A 21,952-nucleotide genomic window follows, 5' to 3' on the forward strand; every position below is an offset into this window, starting at 1 on the left:
TTGCTTTACAATGCTTTCATGCCTAACATACATGTAAGTTCTTATTTAATCTCTCTCTCTCTCTCTCTCTCTCTCTCTATCTATCTATCTATCTATCTCTCTCTCTCTCTCTCTATCCTACCTGAATGCAACTGCATTGGAAAGGGAGTTGTCTGACTTGCTCATTACTGTGTCCGAAGTTCCTCAGACCATGCTTAGCACACAGTGGGCATCCACTATTACAGTAAATGAATGACTTCTCAGGCAGGTACTTTAGATTTTGGCTTACCTTTACTTCTCTGTGATGTGTAGTGGTATTTATGCCTGCTGGGGGCCAGCCCCAGTGGGTTTTCTTTCTTGGTTTCTCTTGAGGTAGCAAAGGAGGAAGAGTATCAATAGGAGCAAGACTTGGTCTTGCGAAATATTTAGGGTTGCTGTTTAATAATAAAGCATTTACCTGTCTTAAATCTAAGTCTTTTTGCTGTGGTTGCTGATCTGCCTGTCTGAATTCCTCTGAGACTAAAAACTTCAGTCTCTGGCATTTAGCACCTTATCATAAAATGGCAGCAAATTAATTAAAGGATTAATTGCTAGAGCCTTTTCCCGTTTGTCCAGATGCCTCTTGCTTGTCAGGCTTAGGGGAGGTGTGGAGCAATAAACTTCTATTGATCCACGAGAAGAGAATCACACTCACAGAAGGAAAAACTTTTACATAGCAAATATGGATAAACACATAAATTCATATACAAATTCATGCTTACATGTTCATACATATCTACTCAAATCAGTTGGGCTCAGCTATGTATTTCTTGCATAATTACATACTTAAACACATCCATATTTATATATGTATATGGAGCAAAAGACCAAACACCAGTGCAGAAAGAATTCGCCCTTTCTGGATGAAAAATGAGCTCTAATCTTTATTACATAGAGAAAGAAAAGGCTTCTGCCCTTTTATTACTAAATGAGTTAAACCCAAGACTGTAAGAAGAAAGCTTTGATCTCCTTAGTAAGACTAAGCCTGCCTTGTTATTAAGAAAGGACCTGTTGTGTCCCATGGTAAGGAGAAGCCTGCCCATCCCTTCTGCTCTCTCTGCAGCTTCTCCTTTCCTCTTTCCCTTGCATTCCTTACATTGCTCTCTTATTATTTTAAGTTGCCTTATAATTTCTAAGTTATTCCACTCTGAATTCCCCTTCTAATGTTGCTTTCTCTTCCTGCTCTGATGTACCAATGTCCTTGTTCCCAATGTTATGTTCTTAATGCTATTCCTGCCAATGTAATCTTTCCTAGTCTTTTGTACCTGTTCTAGAATAGATCAAATGGTTTTACCAAGCTTTCCTTTTTTGCAAACATTCACTAGAAATTCAAACATAAATTCAAATCATAAATTGAGTAAGAAGTATACAAGAGAGAATGTTTACATGCATATCCATTAGAAGTAATTATCTGGCTAAAAATTTATTATCTGCCACTAGCTTAACAGGTTCATTGAAAGCTAATAACCATAATTTTTGTGACTAAGTTATTAGTGAAGTTTTGCATAGATAAATTCAGTCATTGTTTTATCTTCTGCCCTTGCACCTATAGTAAATCTTTAGTTCCTTTTTTATGACCTTTGGTTAATGGTTTTACAACATCTTGGAACCTTTCTATGTTGCAGATTCTTTACAACCTCTCTAGGTTTTTTTTTTTTTTTAATTAGGATACACTTCATTTTATTTATTTTTTGTTTGGTTGGGTTTTTTTGTTTTGTTTTTTGTTTTGTTTTCTTATGTTCCTTAGAAAATTGGACATAGTCCTACCTGAAGACCCAGTTATTTCGCTTCTGGGCATATACCCCAAAGATGTCCAACATACAATAAAAACACATGCTCCACCATGTTCATAGCAGCCTTATTTATAATAGCCAGAAGCTGGAAAGAACCCAGATGTCCTTCAGTAGATGAATTGATACAAAAATTGTGGCATATTTACACAATGGAGTACTACTCAGCTATTAGAAAAAATGACTTTATGAAATTCCTAGGAAAATGGTTGTATCTAGAGAATATCATCCTGAGTGAGGTAACCCAGTCACAAAAGAACAGACATAATATGCAGTCACTGACAGTTGGATACTAACCCCAGAAAGCTCTGAATACCCAAGAAACAAGTCCCAGATCATATGAAGCTCAAAAAAAGAAAGGCCAAAAAGTAGAAGCCTCAGTTTGTGGAGGGGGGGGAACGGGACTTAATATCAGTCCTATTATTAAAAAAAACTTAATAATCACTAATATAATTTTAGGAATTCTTATGGGATTATCATTAAGAATTAAGAAAACTTCTATTTGTCTATATAGCATCACTACAAGACAGTACATCTTTGTTGTTCTGCACAGATCTGCTCAAAAGGGTGGGGTAATGCCTAGTGACTTTTTATATATATTTAATAATAACAGGAAAAGCATATTATTAGCAGGAATCTTTCCTAAAATCTAATCTTCTCAACCTTGCCTAGAGAAGCAAATTTCTTATTAACTTTAACAGTCTATGACAGAACCATCTCAGGAAGATCACCTGCTAGTTTTCAGCTTCTCCTTGATTCATCTTGGCATATGCCACAGCTTGTCTTTGCTTGAACCACAGTGGGCATTGGCCTTCAGGGAGCAACTCCACAAGCTCTGACACACAGCAGCAGTGCTGTGCTGAAGAAGGTCCTCCACACAGCCCAGCCACACATATGTGAACTTCAGCTCGTTGTAGAAGTTACAGTCAGAGCTGTATGTGCAGCACTTAGAAAAGGCGCTCTTCTTTTATGCAGACAGTACAATGTAAAACACTTAGCCATTATACAATGGTCAGTGATTGTGTATAACTCAGAAATAGTTAGCTTTGTATATTACTCAAAAAGGCTTAAACTCTGTAATTCATATGAGAGAAATTTTCAGGCAAGGAATTATAAATGACCAGTCATAACCAGATCCAACATCAGTATAGATTTCAAAAGGAAACTTGTTCTCAAAATACCTGTGTTAGCCTCTCTTTACCCATAGGAGCAGTCGTGCTGCCCGGCCTTCTCTGCCATACCACTTACCAATGCCTATTAGACCATCTGTTCTAAGGTGGTCTAAATAAGAAGAAATAGAGCTCTGACTGTTATGCATTTTAAACAACAGTATATAGGCCAACGGGACCTGTTTCTTCATTCAGGTGGAAAAATGAGATAAGCAAAGTACAGTGAAAAGTGTTTGGTCTTTTTATGGAAACAACTGGAATTTGTTTAGTATGTTATCTTCATTACATTTGTGTAGCATTTCCTCTGATAATTTGAAAACAGAAAACTAAACTTTTAAATGTTTAAAACAGAGGAAGTCTACTAATAAGAAGAGATTAATAGAGTTTAATGTTAAAAAAGACAGTGGAAGAATGAAGTTATTGGGGAAAACTCTAAGGGCTATTTTCTGCCCCTCCTGGATTTTCTTCTGGATAATTGTTTTCACTTGGATGGAGGAAGGGTTGTGGTGTCTGTTCATGGCAAGTGTGTGGCCGTCCTTGCTGTAGTCTTCTCTCACTGTTCCATTTCACAGCCTGCTGCTCCTCAAGCCCATCTCTTCCTTTGTCCTCATTGGACAGCCCTGTCTCTAGGATTGACTAGCCATCTGTGGAGTATTGAGTGCTCTAGCCCTCTCAGTGTACTCCATTAATAAACTCTGAACATCCACTGAGAACCTGTGTGGTCTAGACACTCATCAAGCAAGGGCCCTGCTTCCAAAAGTCGTAGCTGCGTGAGTTCTTCTGTGCCTGTATCTCTTCATTCCTGCTATGTGTACATGTGGCTTGTCACCAACTTTACATATATGTAGCAAGCCTAACAGAAATGTGTCTAGTTAAACTTAGTTTTCTTTGCTTAAATTTTAAATTTGAGTTAATATCAGGCAATTCCATTCAAGCTAAGATAGAACCACTGAACAGAAATCAAATAAGAAGCCAACTTTTCTATATGGTAAACATAGAGAAGTAAGATACATAGCATAATTCTTGCTCTCAAAGAGTTTATAATCTAATTATCTTCTGTTTAGAATGTATGTGTTAATTAGCAATCTCATAACCTTTTATTTAAAGGGTTTTAATTTTTTATTCTTGACTTTCTTTGGTTCTAGAGCCCTTTGTCATGGATAAAGGGCTTGAAGTGGGGGGAGTACGTAGGTTCTCCCAGTGCCCCAGTACCTGTGGTCTGCTTCAGCCAGCCCCACGGAGAAAGATTTGGTTCCCTGCAGGCACTGCCCACCAGAGCCATCTGTGGTTTATCCCGGAACTTCTGTCTTCTGATGACCTACAGCAAGGAGCAAGGTAATGCGAACCATAGTGAGGGTCAGACTGGGAATCTTCAAGATTTAATTGTCACTAAGTAACCTGTACTGCTGCCTTATTTGACTTTTAAAGTTGCAGTCTTTGGTGGAAAGCTCTGTTCAGAATTGTGGTTACTTTTGCAAGCCAGGCATTAAAGTGTAGTGTATTAAAAAGTGAGAATTAAACGCAGTAGTGCCATTTAAGATGAAAGGAGTTTGAGGGCATTGAGAACAAATGTCTGGGCTCCTAGAATGAAAGTATTGTCAGTCTGATAGAAACATACACATTCGGACCCTCAATCCCCAAGATGGACAGATGAATTTAACAGACCCATCTGGTGCTCTAGAAGATGCAACTGTGGGAATCTACACACACAGGGAATGATAAATCAGCACATGTCCTAAAAGCAGCTCTTCTGCTTCCTACTTCCAGCTCAGCAGCCATGTCACCCAGACACTGGAGAACTGAGGGTGTTTTCTACTTATCAGCTCTTCTGTCCTTCCTGCTAGCATTCTCTAGTGTAGAGGCTCTCCTGCTTGGTCTAAGATGAGATTGAATGGCTGAGGACACTCCTGTCATATGTGGTGGCTGAAGTCTAGCCTATGATCTGTGTCCTCTTTTAAGCTTCCTCTGGCAGCACCCTTATCATTCCGAGTTATAGGACTTAAATGTCTCATACAATTCTCAACCTATTACATTTTATCACTAAGTCCCAAGTCCTTGAGAGCTGTGTTCATTCTATAACTTCTCAGTAGAGTGGGCTTGGGGTTAACCAATCTAGCTGTGTGTACAGAAGTACTCAGGCTGTGACCTCTAGAAGCACAGTTCCTGATTTGTATCCAAGCTCTGCTCTTTAGTGCCTGTGTGGCCTTGAGAATGTTACTTGAGGCCTTCTTGATAAATGACATCCCTCCCAGCATGATTAATTGTGAAGACTCAAATATTGTATGGAAATGATGAGCATAGGGCCTGGATCATCATAAGTATTAATACTTACAGAATCTATTAGGCGGTAACCATCCCGGACCAAGTATTGTCACCGTTCACCGCTTTGACCTAAACCATAACAGGAAGCACCACAGAAGCGTCACAGAGAGCACTGAAGGCAGATGAGTGTTGAGAGTCTGATTGCAACTGGATGTATTGAGTTCTAATCCATAAATAGCATGGTTCTGGGTGGTTATCTATCATAATAGACAGCTGCACAAGGTTTATTTAACGATCAGAAGGCCGGTAGTCCGTTTTCTTGGGAACTGTGCCTCAGAACTGCCTGAAGTTCTGTTTACAGTGCTTTATCGAGTCCAGATGTACATGTGCCCAAACTGCAATTTTCTCACAAGCTCAAAATCCACTGTTCCACTAGATAAAGTTTCTTTCTCCAAAACAACAAATGAAAATAAGCCCAACTAATTGATCAACAGCCATATGTGATCCTTGGTTCCGAGTCACATAAATCCCAGGCAGAGCACCCCCGGTGAAAAAGAAGGTAGTCACACGCGTGTCCAGTGTCTCAGCGTGATACACTGAGCGTTCTCAGACTTAGGACACTAGCTCCTTGTAGCAGCTCATATGTAGTGGAGCTTGTGTTTTGTGAGCATATTCACAGTTCTTTTCTTGTAAAACCAATGCCTACATTTGACTGTTTAAAAAAAACACTCTGAATTGCATTTTCAATATGCTATTAATTCATTTAAGAACCATTTATTTGTTTATCCAAATGTTGTGTGTCTTTCTGCTGCACTTATTGTAATAGTATGTGTACAGACAACAGGAAGTCCCAAGAAAGAACACAGCATGTCCAAGTCTTTATGCTGAAAATGGCATAATACTGTGCTATTAAAAACAGAAAAGATCAAATCCCTTGAGCGAGGTAGTCTGCTGGGCCAGATCCTACAGCTAACCAGAGTGAATCTATTGCTCAGGAAAGGATGGCTTCTCCCCATCAGAGTTCACTTCAGCTGATCAAAGCTGTTCATACTGACTACTCAGCACTAGGTATCTAGAAAGTCATTTAACAAGTATTCAATTCATGTTTCACTTTTAAAGAAAAAGAATCTCAGAGCATGAATAGAATAAGATTTATTATTGTTGTCTTTATAAAAGTCTGCCCTAAGGACTAAAACTAATACTATTCTGTCTCAGGCAGATAGGGATATATTGCCTACAAGGAGTGTATACTCTGCTATATAAATGCCCATCTTTAACTTGCTGTGGTCTGAGCTGTTGTTACACAATACTATACTGACAACTGGATGCTCGGTTTTCCCTTCTGCTGAGGTGTGAGAAGCATGAACAGCACAGATATCCAGTGGTCTGCAATCCTAAGCTGGGGATATGCTGACAACATTTTACGGCTGAAGAGTAAGCAGAGCGAGCCGCCAATCAACTTCATCCAGAGTTCACAGCAGCACCAGGTAAGCTTAGGATGAAGACCGTATGCCGACCCATTCCGTGTCTCGGGAAGGAACGAAGGCGTCCGGCTGACACTGGTCTGCTTAACTGCCAGCCCAGAAACTGCCATGTGCAGTGCTTCTAGACGTCATCATCCCTGTTCATCTGATCAGGTCCCACAGTTTGGTTTTTGCCTATTTTTTCATTGGGAGAGTTTGCCTGGGGCCTAGTGTTTGAGCAAATGAGCTGCTTTCATCCTGGGTCCATTTATTTAGCTTTGCAACTAGGTCATTTTCTGTAACCGTAGTATCGTTTTCGTTACCTGGTCTTTCCTAAATAGCTCAGCATCTGATGAGGCAAGAGGATACTGAGCCTCCTCTCTGGGAGCTGTGTTGAGCTCCCAGGAACTAGATAGTCACTGGCAGATAACTTGGCCTCTCCAAACTAGAGTCTTTTCGCCTCTTTAAAACTGGGCTTATCCAGTTTTTGTTAATGACTCAAAAAGCTGTTTTAAACATGCTTCTGTTGTTTATAAAATCTGTCTTCTGTGCATATTCAATAGATGGTACTGCTGCAGCCATCTCAGGCTCCGAATTGAACACACAGCGACCTTTTGTCTCTGTCCATCCTCCCACAGGGAGATTTCTGACCGTTACCTGACTTCTCTTCCCTGTAAAACACCACCACCTGTTCATGTGTGCTTCGATGTCCCCATTCCTAGACTCCTAGAAGCTGGGGGAACTACTCTGGGAATGGTTGGCAGCAAAAGCAACACTGGCTGTGCCATGTTTTATAAGTCGATTTTACTGGGCTTGCCCAGAGGATAAAGGGACAGTGAGAAGCAACCTTATTATAAACACTGATAAGATTTTTTTTTGTTTTGAATAATTTTGGAGAATTTTGTGCAAATAGAAATCTGTATCCAACACAAGCAGGTGATGATGAATCAGAAGGGAGCTGGCAGTGTAGTTAAATTGCAAATAAGTCTGCAAAATCATCGAAAACACAAAAACATGCTCCAGAATAAGTGTGGCCCTTGCTGCCTTCTTTATGGAATTGTAATGAATTGCAAGGGGAAAGAACACAGAGTGGGATTTCGATGTGTAATATTTCATCCCTCTGCAAATACGGTGACAGCTATAGTCATGACTAGGTGTTCTCTGGGTGTAGTTCTTGGCATCAACTACTGTCGTGTAAAGGCTGTGAGGCCACAAGGAGAATGAAGCCAAATTTGAATGGTACTTCCATGCTTAAGAATGAGGAATTTTGTACCAAAAGTGCAATCCTTCACCTTTATCTTCCCTTATCCTATTTAACAACAATTACCACTGTTCTCGTGATACCTGTTTTTACATATATACTGCTTCCCTACAGAAAGACAGACAGAGAATGCACGTAAGTAAAAACTAGTACCCCAGCTTGGTGGCTTCCGACACTTAAGAAGCTTAGATTTGAGAATCTTGAGCTCCAGGCCAACCTGGGATACATATTTACACCATATTTCACAACAGATGACCAGTATGTTAATGTTTGAACCCCTCACACATTGGCACTCAAGCTTTGGTTGATCCTATATTATTTTGTTAAATTTCTAAACCACAAGTATGTATAAAAATAAAACTGTGAGACGGACAGACATATATACACACAGACGTATACCAGGAGCCAGCAGTGAGTGGCTGGGGATGAGTGGAGTAGGGATAGCAGGGAGGATCTAGCCCAAATGAAATTAAAAGTCAATAAACAAATAACTGGGGAAAAGTATAACATTGTACAGTTTTAAAACCTTGTAACCTGGAAACAGTTATTAAAGATTTTTGCTAAAAATTATTCAAAGTATTATGGCTACGTATGCTTCTGCTCTGATCAATCAAGTGAAGTGTTTGCCTGGAAGCTTGTGATTGTGTTTTTTGTGAGACATTCTCAGAAATGAGAACTATCTCTTAACTGTTTTGTTTTGTTCTTTAACACATACTTGTCTTTGATTTATTTCTTCCAAGGTGACCAGCTGTGCCTGGGTGCCTGACAGTTGTCAGCTCTTTACTGGGAGCAAGTGTGGTGTGATCACAGCCTATACCAACAGGCTCAGTAGCAGCACGGTAGGTCCGGGCTCACTGGCACGTAGTAGAACATTTATGTCGTTGAGGAAAGCCTAGATGATGTAAGGTATCCTTGTGTAAGGCTGACTTAAAACATGGGTTAGTCCTTCCCTTCTTTAGCTTCCATTCTAGAAAATAGAAGGTCACATTTCTAACTCATTAGATTTAGGTTTTTTAAGAGGGATGAAGAATTTTGAAAATAAATAATAAATAAAATAACCATAAAGGTCTTATTTTTGCTTCAGAGACAGATAATATTTTGAGTTATTATCTACTTTGCATTCGGGCTTTTTCATTTGTCTTTGAGACACAGGGTCTTACCTTATAGCCTAGGCTGGCCTCAGACATCTGGCAGTCCTCCTGCCTCATGCTACCAATGCTAGCTTTTTCCACATTTGAATATTGCCCGTATTTTCAGTTTCAACTCAAGCATTTAGGAAGAGTGTATATAACATGCTTTGTGCAGTCTGTACTCAGAAGTGTGGAAACCCTAATGCCATCCTCCTAGTCTCTGGCTAAGTTAATTAACAGCAAGATCTAAGTAGTCATCTCAATTCCGCTATTTACTGGAAAGCATTTCTCAGCCATCCAATGAATGTCCAAGATGAATAAGGTGCCTAAATAATAAGCCAGTCTCCAAAATGAAAGGCATGTTGCTTTTTAATTTTCTGTCTCCTTGCTTGGACCATATACTGTTCAGGATGTATCAAGTTAAGGTAATAATCTTCTTTCCAATCTAGAGTCCTCTCTGGGCTATTACAGTTTTTGGAATTATGTTTTACTGGGTGAAGCTGCTATTTCTAGAATAGTATTACTCCCAAGTTCTTATGGTAAATCCTTGTTTGTACTGACCGTGGGGGGTTAAATGTCCTATAATACTGTTTCTATCTCTTATCCAAGGGGCCATTAAAATTTTAGCAGAAGTAATGAGCTCTAATCAGCACTCTGGAGAGACCCTGGAGAGCCAACAAGAAACACCCTACATGGAAGGCTAAGATGGAGGCTAGGGCAGGATGAAGGGAAGGATAGGACAAGGAGACAAACTTCCACAGGAGAGGTGCCAGCTAGTTATTAGGGTGCCTAGAAGGTTATACTTAAACTGGATATAGGATTGCTATCTGCTCTGCCATTTTAGAACTGGCTCCATCTTTGGGGTTTTTTTTTTTTTTTTTTTTTTTTTTTTTTTTTTTTTTTTTTTTTTTTTTTTTAGGGAAGAGGTTGTTTTAGCCTTTGCTCTGTTTGCTTTTTGACATTTTAAATAGCCTCATTCTTAGTTCTTCTCATTTCTGCATTATTAATTATTCACCAGCACAGTATTTAGTAACAGATTAAAAAGAAAAGGAAGTCAATATAGGATTAATTACTCAAGGAATACCTTCCAATAGAGGTAGTCACAGTTGTGACTTAATATAGCAAGACTTGTTCATTTGGTTTTAAGTTGTAGCAGGCTGATGAAGACTCATCTTGTTTACCATTCCTTTTCGATAGTTTTCCTGAAAACAGATTTCCCAGCCCGTTGCTAAGGGTTTTCTTTAATTGAGTTGTGAGAATAGCTTGATGTTTAATGCACCTTTATTTTAAAATCAAACAACAGTAGAAGTTAAGATTTCTCATAATACACGTTTTTATATTTCTGGATTTTTTTCAATTTACTGTGTGCATGTGTGTGTGTGTGCACATGTGTGTGTGTGTGTGTGCACGTGTGTGTGTGTGTGTGTGTGCATGCCATACTGTACATGTGGAGCTCAGAGGACATCACAAAGGAATGAGTTCTTTCCTTCAAGTATGTGTGGGTTCCGGGGATTGAATTCAGATCATTCAGTACACAGGCTTGGCATCAGGCACTCAACAGGGAGCTGAACCCAGGTGTGACTTCCACACACAGGTGTTCCTGCACAGGTGTGACTTCCACACACAGGTGTTCCTGCTCAGGTGTGACTTCCACACACAGGTGTTCCTGCTCAGGTGTGACTTTCACACACAGGTGTTCCTGCTCAGGTGTGACTTCCACACACTGGTGTTCCTGGCTACCCCTTTTGTGGATTCCAGCTGTGGGTGCAGACAGAATACTTACCTTCTACAAAGTGTCCCATGCAGGAGCAGGAAGGGACACAGGACACTAAGGAGCCACCTTGGGATTCTAGAGCTCCTTACTCAGCAGGGGGTGAGCCAGCCCATATTTAAGTACCAGAGAACAGCATGGGAAAATCTAAATACTAAAGAGTATAAAGCAATAAAAAAGCAGGTCACTGCCATGCTTCAGACGTCATTAGTTTTAAAAAGTCCATCTGGAATCTTTGAAAAGTAGCACAGTATTAATACCTATTGAACTGAGGAGAGGAACAAACATCTTATGGCACTATTTATAACTTGGAAACAGTTTTAAATATCAGCAAAAGGTCAACTATGATAACTTAATGGAGTGTTAAATACTATTAACATCATTTAAAGATAGTATCAAAAGTAGAAAATGCAAAATAATGATGTATTTGTATAGCAATATTGCAAACAATAAAAATGCATGTGCCTTTGAACAAATACTGAACAAGAACAAATACAAATGAAAAGAGATGCAAGTCACTAAAGCTGAGCAGTTTAAATTATTCTAATTCTTTGTCTTAGTCAGCGTTTCTATTCCTGCACAAACATGACCAAGAAGCAAGTTGGGGAGGAAAGGGCTTATTCAGTTTATACTTCCATATCGCTGTTTATCACCAAAGGAAGTCAGGACTGGAACTCAAGCAGGTCAGGAAGCAGGAGCTGATGCAGAGGCCATGGAGGGATGTTACTTACTGGCTTGCTTCCCCTGGCTTTCTCAGCCTGCTTTCTTATAGAACCCAGGGCTACCAGCCCAGAGATGGCTCCACCCACAATGGGCTGGGCCAGGGATGGCTCCACCCACAATGGGCTGGGCCCTCCCCCCTTGATCACTAGTTGAGAAAAAGCCTTACAGCTGGATCTCATGGAGACATTTCCTCAACTGAGGCTCCTTTCTCTGTGATAACTTAAGCTTGTGTCAAGTTGACACAAACTAGCCAGTGCATTCTTTATTAACTTACGATTTTAAAAAGTTAAATAGGATTGAAAATTATCAGAGAAGAAGAATGCTGAGACACGGTTGTTTTTCATTGTGAGATACTACAGAGTATTTTTATGGGTTTTTATCTCATGCTTTGCTTTATATTCAAATTTCAGCCCTCAGAAATTGAGATGGAGAGTCAGATGCATCTGTATGGACACACAGAAGAGATAACCAGCTTGTGTGTCTGCAAGCCATACAGCGTGATGATAAGTGTGAGCAGAGACGGGACCTGCATTGTGTGGGACCTGAACAGGTACAGATGTCTCTCATCGACACATGGTTGCTTGAGACATTACATAGTTTACAGTATATAATAAAGACACTAAAATCATATTACTGCATTGTCAATTTAGGCATGAAACACATACTTAAAGGTAGTAAGAGTAGTTCCATCATCTTTTTAAAGTCTAAAATCAAATACCTTAGAAGAGTTATACCTAATGAAGATAGGAAACATAACAGACTGTAATCCTCTGTATAACTGAATATGCAAATTCATGCCTTTTTTTTTTTTTTTAGGCTATGCTATGTACAAAGTTTGGCTGGACACAAAAGTCCTGTGACAGCTGTCTCTGCCAGTGAAACTTCAGGTGACATTGCTACTGTGTGTGACTCAGGTGAGCTGCCCCTAGCCTGGGGTTGTCCATTTCCTGGCTAGAGCTCCTCTCAGCTAGCTCCCTTCAGTGTGAGCACTTTGGCCGTGGCATAGACGTTAATTAGAATGTAAGGCCCTAAACTGACTTCTTATCTTAGGCAAGAGTTAAATTGTTGTTTTTCTGAGAGATGTAAAAATTTATTTGAGTACACTTAAATCATTGTTACCTAATTTATCTGAAAGTTCTTGGCTTCTGTTTTGTATACTGCTTTGCTTTTGGTATTTAACTGTGTAACCTTCCTTGTGCTAGAAAACAAGTTTTTGATTGAGTTTGATGATGTTACTTTTCTTTTGGTGCAATATGATACTCTGAAAAAGGCAACTTAAAGGAGTCTGTGTTTATTTTGGTGCATATTCCAGTGTACAGTGTGGTAGGAAAGTCATAGCAGCAGGTCACATTGTGTTCATAGTCAAAAAGCAGAGTGCAGTGAGTGCTGATGCTTGGCTCTCTTTGTCCTTCTTATATACCAGGATTTCAGCCCAAGGAATGGTGTCACCCACAGTGGGCAGATCTTTCTATCTTAATTAACCCAATCAAGACATTGCTGCAAAGGCATGCCTAGCAGCCTATCTTCTAGGTGATTCTAGCTTTCAAGTTGATGTGTGATTAAACCATCACAGAAGATTTAATAGGCTTTTAGTGATAGCTCATGAATTGGCAGGCACCCATCTGAGATAGAAAGATATTCCTAAGCCAAACAAGGGAAGTGGACTATGCAGGGAGAAAATGAAGAAGGAAGAGGGGCACCAGCCAATGGCCAGTGTCGAGTATGTATCTAGTTCCTGAGACAGAGAAATAGTATAGGGTATTTAGTGCAGGAGTGACTTGCATTGAGTTTCAAGAGAAAGATATATCTCCTAATTAAGGGTCACAATTATTTTCTCACATTTTTAATGTTTAAAATATGATGCATCTGTTGAAGAGATCATGAATTTTCTGCTTGTATTTCTATTTGTAAGGATCTTAAAATTGGAAGAATCTTTTGAAAAATATTTGCTTTTTAATATCCATTTAATACACCTCCTGTGGGCAGGCCTCTGTTCTTTGCTTGGTTTCATTTTTCTATTATTTGGGTTTTTTAATTTTATTTGATTTTAATCTTATATTTTAACTTTGTTTAATTAATTTTTTTTAATTTGAAGATTAGGTAATACTATATAGCAGAGACTGGCCTTGAAGTCTTAGCAATGGTTCTATTCTAGCCTCCCAAGTACTGGGATTATGGATAATGTACTCCAGGTCACAATTCAAATATGATGCTACCTAAAGTTAGCAAACCTATAGATGCTATGACCACAAAGGTTCAGGATGAGTAATTAAATAAATGACCCTGAGAACTCAAAAAAAAAAATGCTACACAAATTAAGTATACCTGATCGGAAATTCTTGGGACCAGAGTGTTTAGAAGCAAGGAGATATTCAATATTTGTATATATATAAAGCAATATCTTAGGGATAAGTCCCTAATCTAAACATAAAATTCACTTTGTGACATATACATCTTATACACTAGCCTGAAAGTAGTTTTATGTATGCAGTAGCCTTAGTGACCTACATGTCAACTACAGCCTCTTATGGCAGGGGGTCATGTGTGCACTCTTGAAGTTCTGTTTGTAGAGCATTTCTCATTGGGAATGCTCAACCGACTTGCTACCTCATTCCAGAATAAAGACAGAAGCAAACATCCAGCAAACATCCAGATGAAGAACTAAACAGGATCAGGCCCGAGGATCCTGAGCATCCGACTGTCTTCTAAGGCTTGAGACTAGACTTGGGATGCGCAGGGCTATGTGCTCGAGCCCAGAAGGAATCTTGTCAGGGAGCCTCTGTGACGGCCCGTGTAGGCTGGTGGCACTATAATCCCCAGTCTCTCTTTTTCCACAGAAAGCAGAATCTGAAATTCTAACCCTCTAATTCTGACCCCAAAGCCATCTCGTCCCACCAGGAGCCATGGCCTGAGTATTGAGAAGACGGGTTCCAAGGCTTTGGGATCTTTGTGATGGGTACAGAGACAATGAGTAAATGCTTAATTAAAAAATTAAGCGTTTTGTTGCTGTTTTTATTGGACACTGATTCATTGTTTTGTTATTATTTATTTCTCTACATATCCCAGGCTAGCCTCAAAATCATAGCACTCCCTACGCCAGCCTCCCAAGTGCTAGGAACATAGGTCTCCCCCACCATAGCCAGCTATTCATCTGTTTCTGTAGTCAAGGGGAGTAACAGCCTCAGTGGTTTTGTGGATATCAGATATGAAAGTGTATCTGACCTAGCCCCAGTCATAAAATAATGCCACGAAAACATCTTATCTCCTACTGACCACTGCTAAGGAAGCCCTGGCCTCAACTGTGCATGGGAGCAGATGACTGACAGCCTGGCTGATAGTCCCGCCCTGGCCTCCTCACTGGCAGCTTTCCTTAACTGGGTTGCATGCCGAGAGACAGGGTAATAGAGTGCTTACTTATCTAAAACTCTCTGCTTTCTGATTTTGACCCTATTTGAAAGCTAGGGCTGATCCCGAGGGAGCTCAGTTTGGAAGAGTTAATTACTTGATAAGCTAGTCAAAGAGAAGCAGACACAGAAACGTAACTGGTGGTGCATTCTGGGATACCTGGATAGGGAGCAGCATAACAGAGCTGTGTAGAGATTTTTTCTATCTTGAATAAAATGCTCTCTCGATGCTTTAAGGCCTCTTGAGAAGTTTATAAAAGGACTCATAAAAACACAGTAGATACAGCTAGTGTAATTTTTAAAAATACTTTTTTAAAAGACAGACCACACTTGCAGTCCATGAACCATACTGGTCTCCTTTTTGCTTATAGCACCCAAATGGAATAAAATCATAAAATGTAGCCTACAAAAAATTGTGACCTTTCAGTGGATATATCTAAGTAGACTTGAAACCAAAATTTTCAGTTCTCCAGTTCTTATTATGGGATGTGATTTTTATGGTTTCAAAATTGAAGTAAATCATGAAAATATAGTAATCAGTTTTCTCGGTCTTTAACTATTCTATCTTTGGATCAGAATGCATGTCTTTAGATGATGATGGATATGCATGACCAGCCATCTACTAGACTGTCATTGTGAAGTTAGGGCAGTGTTCTAAGAATCAGGGCCAGCTGGTTCTCCAACTTCTTTTAATTTTCAAGACTGTGTATATGAACAGAGATGCCCCAACCTTACAACTTTCAGTTAATGTGTTAAGTTTTACTTGAAAGCAATGTGGTATGGGATAATGGTCTCTCAATTTGCTACATATAGTTTTAAACAGATGAGTTTGGTTCTGGGTTGTCTTAAGGTGCTAAGTAAGCTGTCTTGACTGATAAATTATATGTCATACTTTAGGACATCAGGTCCAGGTTTAGACTTTTCATTTTGAACAGTTAAGCCATGAAATAGCTATGAACCATGAGCAAAAAGGTGTTTCTCAGGGCTGGGGAGATGATACAGGGCTTAAAAGTGTGAACTACTCTTGCAGTGGACTCAAGTTTGGTTCCCATTACCCATGTCAAGCATAACCCCAGCTCCAGGGGATCTGGTGCCTCTGAGCTCCATAGGTAATGCATTAATGGGTATACACCACATACAATTTAAATTTTTAATGTATTTTTTTACAAGATGGTTCTCTTTTAACTTACTGTCCCCTGCATCTCCCAAACCATGTTCTACAATTAGAAGTCACAATGGCACTAAGGAAACTGCAAGAGTATGTGCATGGCATAGAATCTGCCCTAGAAGCCTGTTCTTCTTCCTTCCTTCCTTCCCTCCTTCCTTCCTTCCTTCCTTTCTTTTTCTCTTTAGTTTAGAATCAACAGGTAACAGCAATTGCTGGGTGCAGCAACTAGCATTCTAATTTGTAAGCCATTCTAAGTTATACATCCTCTGGTACTGGATCCCAACAGATCTACCACATGAATCGGGGGCCTCTCCTACCTACATTTTGTCTCCATCGTCTTTCCCATCCAAAAGGAAGTATCTTTCTTCTGCCTCTCCTCTTCCTTTCTTCGACCCAGAAGTCCTGCCTATTCCTCACCCAGTGATTGTTCCCCTGAAATCTTTATTCATAAGGGGAAGGTTCTTGCTACATTTCACCCTTTCTGTCCAATTAAAAAGGAACTTTTCCTTCACAACTCTTACCATTCTGTATTTACAAAGTACAAAATACACCTAAAACCCAGTCCATCATTTTTGTCAACTAAATAGAACACTTTGTTATATATCCTAACTTAAGAAAGGCTTAAAATCTATATGTTATGTCTTGGCTAGCTTGTATGCTATCTGAAAACTATCCAAATAAATATGTTTTCTCAATGTTAAACAGCCTGGGTAGGCTATAAGACTATAATTAATCTTCAACCCCATCAGAAATTCAAAAATAACTAATATTACCTGAGAAGTACAAAACATAGCTTCTAAAATTTAGCCTATTAATAGAGACCCCTGATCACCTGGATACTCCCTCATTCCTCAAAACATAGGCGCATCAGTCTTCAGTCTTCTGACCTCTGTAATGCAGAATTTTGAAGAGCTGGTTACCCTGTATTGGCAGAGATTATCAGTCAACTATTCTGCATAGTTTGTTTTTTTTCTTAAAACTTTATTTTAAAAAGAGAGATACATGTACAGATTTTTAAAAAGCATTTTGGCATAAAACTATATGAACATATTTTTGTCAGTACTTAGTTTTTTTAAAGGTTTGATAGTATGCATTGAAATCTTACTAGTTATCATAAGCATAAAGTACATGTAAAACAAAACGTAACATGGAAATAGTCAAAGTTTTCTTGGTGTGTATAGATTAGACATAATGATTTTTAAATGCCAAAACTTGCCACAAGGCTATCTTCTTAGCTCTTGAGGCATAGTTTGTACTTTTTCTGGACAGCATTTTGTCTGTAGATGAAATAGGCAACTCTTGCCTAGTGGCTGTCTCACCACAATTGGAGCAACTCCATTGATTCTCAATTTCCTCTCAGAATCTAAGAAAGGAGTGATGTCTGTAGCAGACAAGTCTCCAGTCAAATGATCTTTAATGAAGAAATGTCCATAAAAGTCATATTCTGTGGACTTCTGATGCCTTTAAAGATTACCTATTCAAAGCATTTCTAAACTGTTATGCCTTGACTACTTTTGGCCATTTTTAATTGACTTTGAATATTTTTATTACTCTTCCTCTTATTTTTTAAGAGAGGGTCTCTCAGTTTTACCCATCAGAGCTCATCCTTTCACCCAGATTCATTAGCCAGCAGTTCCCAAGAGTCTGCCTAGGTTTGCCTCCCCAGCCCTGGATACGTGCATGAACCTGGCTTTTATGTAGTTGCTGGGGATCTGGACTCTGTGCCTTATTCTTACACAGCATTTGACTCACTGAGCCATCTCCCCAGCTCCGTCAAGTAGCTTCCTCCTGAGGATTTTACAGAATATTTTTCTCTCTTTTCAAGAATTGCATTCTCAGTACTTTTGAACATAATTAAGATTTACCAGTTTGTACACAGAAATGTAATCATACAAAGATTCATGATTCATTTCCCTCCTCACTGTTTCTCTTCATCCGTGGTCACTGTGCACAGAGGACCAAATATGTAAGACCATGCCAACTCCCTGTGTAGTAATTCAGAGTCATTAACCAGTGGTCTCTGTGAGCCGCATCAGCGAGCAAGCGAGGCTGGTCCTTATGGATGTTCCAGGGCTGTGTAGTGATCTGTGGTCTGCTTTGGTGTTTCAGCTGGAGGGGGCAGTGACTTGAGACTCTGGACAGTGAATGGGGACCTTGTTGGACACGTCCACTGCAGAGAGATCATTTGTTCTGTGGCTTTCTCCAACCAGCCTGAAGGTGTATCCATCAATGTCATTGCTGGGGGATTAGAAAATGGCATCGTAAGGTAAGAGAGGACTTGACTCTCACCCAGTTGTGGATCACTGCAGTTTGAGAGATGGCTTTCAATGTCTACACACATTAATATATAATACTTAGATATTTAAAGTCACTTTGGATATAGGTCTTTATTCCTGTTGTATTTCTAAGTGGTAAAGCTAGTGGAGTTTGGGAGTATTAACTATAAAATAGTAACCATATGAAAGTAAGCAAAGCATTCCCTGTTTCCACCTGCAACCCCTGCAGGCTTCCCATCCTTTGTAGTAGGTTATCCTGTAACTCAGCAAACTGTGTGTGTGTGTGTGTGTGCGTGTGTGTGTGTGTGTGTGTGTCTGCACCCACACTCAAGCACACAGTTTTAGTTTGCATGGTTGAATGATGACTTTTCTTTCCTCTAGGTTATGGAGCACATGGGACTTGAAGCCTGTGAGAGAAATTACATTTCCCAAATCAAATAAGCCTATCATAAGGTAAGATCTACACCTACCTTTTATTCTTCATAAAATAAATTTTTTTCTAAAGTTAAAACATATACACTCAAAGAATTCAGGTATGAAGGCTTCATGAAAGGCCACCCTCTTACCATGGAGCAAATTCCCTGTTAGCAGCAGCAAGCCAACAGCCTTGCCGTGTGGAAGGCAGGTGGGCTCTATGCTGGGAAGCCTCAGGAGCCATAGGAACTGTTCTTTCCACTTCCACCTTTGCAGTGACAGTCATGTGACTGGCTGCCACAGGGATTTGCCTGATACAACAAACGCCAGTCACCCTTAATGTGGCTACACATTTGCCGTTCAAACTTAACTAGTAGTTGTAATATTTACTTAATTTAAATAAATTTATTTTGATTGTACTGAATTTAAATTTTAATGAACCTAAGTTATCTATTAATTACACTATACATTGTTTTACCTTTTTTTCTCCAGAAAAGCAAAGTCTATCTTTAAAATAACTGTCACTTAAGGCCTGGGTATGGCAGCACGCACGTTTTACCCAGCCCCTGGGATGCAGAGGCAGGTGGATCTGTGTTCCAGGCAGCCTGGTCTACAGAGCACATTCCTGGATACCCAGGACTACATAGAGTGACCCTGTCCAAATGAATCAAAAACATAATGCCATTTGATTTTTAAAGGCAAAATACAATACTGTGATATCTTTGTAAAGTTTCTCCCACCCAGGGGCCGAAGCTCTAGTGCTCAAGTTTTATTCTAGCTAGACTGAACCTGAGCCTTTTTAGGGGTGACTATATCAGAATCAGTCAGCCAGAACCAGTCAGAACCAGTCAGACAGTTGGCTCCCCGTCCTTCTCATTAATGATTCTCTGGAGTGGAAATGCCTTAGTTTCGGCATCTCCGTGTGTGCGTTAAGAACTGATCTGTACAAATGCGTTTGCTTTTCACAGCCTGACATTTTCGTGTGATGGCCACCATTTGTACACGGCCAACAGTGACGGGACAGTGATTGCATGGTGCAGGAAGGACCAGCAGCGAGTGAAGCAGCCCATGTTCTACTCTTTCCTCAGCAGCTACGCAGCAGGATGAGGGGGACGGCCCCCCAGGACATGAGCCTAACTCCACCCACTTCGGAAGCAGATGACTACGCAGAATGACGCCTGTCCCTCTGTCCCTCTGTGCGCATTTCTCCAGCCTCCGTGATGCTGAGGGAAACCCTGCCTCATTCAGTGATGCTCTGGGAGGCGGGGTCTGCACGCACTAGCCAACAAGTTTCAGATCTTTCCAGGCAAACGAAAGTCAGAATCTTGTTGCTTTTTCCCCCAAAAGGTATGCTGAATCCCAAAATCAGGGTCTCTGTTCTTTTTCAAAAAGAAAGAGCAGAATTTAAATTAGTTAATTATCTAAAATGCTAAACATTATATTTTAAAAGTCTCTGGTATATCCCAACAAATACACACCCAATAAAAGGAAAAGTGAGGACTTTTCAGGATTCAGGAAGCAAGCTGTTTAGTAGGTACCTCTGGACCAAATCCCTTCCAGCATATCTGAGCAGAGCGTGAGCCACTGCTGCACCACATTGGGCTGATTTTGCTTTTGTCCTCTGCCCAGAGGAGAGCCAGGGGCAAGAGCTTCAGGTACTTTTGATTTCCTCACGTCCCAGTTCCTCACAGGCTTCTACCTAAAATCCATAACACTAGGTATCAGTACCCTTGGTTCAGTGGCTTATTTTCAAATATAATGGTAAGTCTTTTAGCACCTGCCGTTAACAGTCCGTCTGACACCCAGAAGCTCCCACGGCACTCTACAGTGTGAACAGTGTGGTGGATCAGCAGCTAGGAAAGTGTTCTACTGGGAGACAGCACTGTGCAGACAAGTTACCTGGTTCAGGAACCAGTTTTACTTGTTCCTGATAAGCTCCCATCTCAGCATCCTAGGGAAGGTGGCATGTGACAGTGACCCTGCTCTGGATGCCATGCTTGCCACTCTGGGACCACTGGGCTTTTACTGGAGGTGCTGCTTTAATGGCTTTGAAAACTGTTGTGTAGGCTCAGAAATATCAGCGTGGGATAGAAGCATGTGTTGCTGCCTATAAACGACTTGTGCATTTGTTATGGAAATCTAATTCATACAATGTTTACAGAACTACTTTTGTAACTTCCAGACTTTGTAAAACATTCTGCTTATATCCACAAGATGCAATTCCAGAGTCTCTGCTGAGGGACAGGCACAGGGAGAGCAGGGCCTCATGGGACCCTTAGGTCATATTGACATGGGCCACGTGTTACTCCTAAAGTCCACTCAGAGCAGAGATGACATCACTCCTACTCACGTTGAAGTGATTGATTTGTTTTTAAAAATTCAGCTAATGTCTAGCTTTCATTTTTTACTGAGAACTTTGAGTTAGTCTCCTATTAGAATAGGGATGCTATGCAGTCTTGGCTTTTTTTAAGGGCCAAGTTCATCATTTATCTAAAGACAAAAATATGCAAAATATCTGGTCTTGTTAAGTGTGCAATATTCTATTTTTATGTAAAGATAAAAATGCATTGGGGGGATTATTTATTGAGCATGAAACCTAGTATGTATATATTGGAAACGCTTTGTAACATGCATGTTATAGCACACATTCCTGGAAGTCATCACATGCTGTTACCTTTTACACACTGCCACTTCAGTTTGGAAATAAACTTGCTAAAAATAGACTAAACCTGTACCTAATATATGACTTGTGAATTATGACCAGATCTCAGTCCATGGCGGCTGCAGAGCAAGGTGTATCTGGAAGTCCTGAACTAGTCACTGGCTGTGCCAGGACCAGTGTCCTTCTCAAGGAACGGAACCAACAAGCAAGCCGTAGGTCACTGCTGGTACAAGTAGGGACCCTAGATGGGGCTGTATGGCTGCAGCCATGCTGGCAAACACGGATGCCATGTGGCCAGTGGATTAGATTAAGAGCCCCATATACAGTAATAACGCATGAGCCAGGGCCTGTGACGTCTGCACCTTCAGTTGGGCTTTATGGCAGCTCAGTGGGCACTGAGTCTTCCCAGAAGCAAAGAAGCCAGTGCTGTTACTGAAGTAC

The 21,952-nt window shown here is 40.2% G+C and overlaps 1 protein-coding gene across 1 annotated transcript in view; it reads left to right on the plus strand.

Moving 5' to 3' along the window:
* Positions 1 to 21,514, plus strand: part of LYST (lysosomal trafficking regulator) — a 162,412-nt gene extending 140,898 nt beyond the window's left edge. Inside the window, exons 46-53 of the mRNA XM_080918294.1 lie at positions 4,123 to 4,312; positions 6,590 to 6,726; positions 8,704 to 8,802; positions 11,998 to 12,137; positions 12,404 to 12,501; positions 18,269 to 18,425; positions 18,817 to 18,888; positions 19,818 to 21,514. Coding sequence (XP_080774420.1) covers positions 4,123 to 4,312; positions 6,590 to 6,726; positions 8,704 to 8,802; positions 11,998 to 12,137; positions 12,404 to 12,501; positions 18,269 to 18,425; positions 18,817 to 18,888; positions 19,818 to 19,956 — 1,032 coding nt within the window. The 3' untranslated portion in view covers positions 19,957 to 21,514. The remainder of the gene's footprint in view (positions 1 to 4,122; positions 4,313 to 6,589; positions 6,727 to 8,703; positions 8,803 to 11,997; positions 12,138 to 12,403; positions 12,502 to 18,268; positions 18,426 to 18,816; positions 18,889 to 19,817) is intronic.
* The last annotated feature ends 438 nt before the right edge of the window (positions 21,515 to 21,952 follow it).

Source organism: Micromys minutus (assembly GCF_963924665.1).
Source record: "Micromys minutus genome assembly, chromosome: 6".
NCBI classification, from domain to species: domain Eukaryota; kingdom Metazoa; phylum Chordata; class Mammalia; order Rodentia; family Muridae; genus Micromys; species Micromys minutus.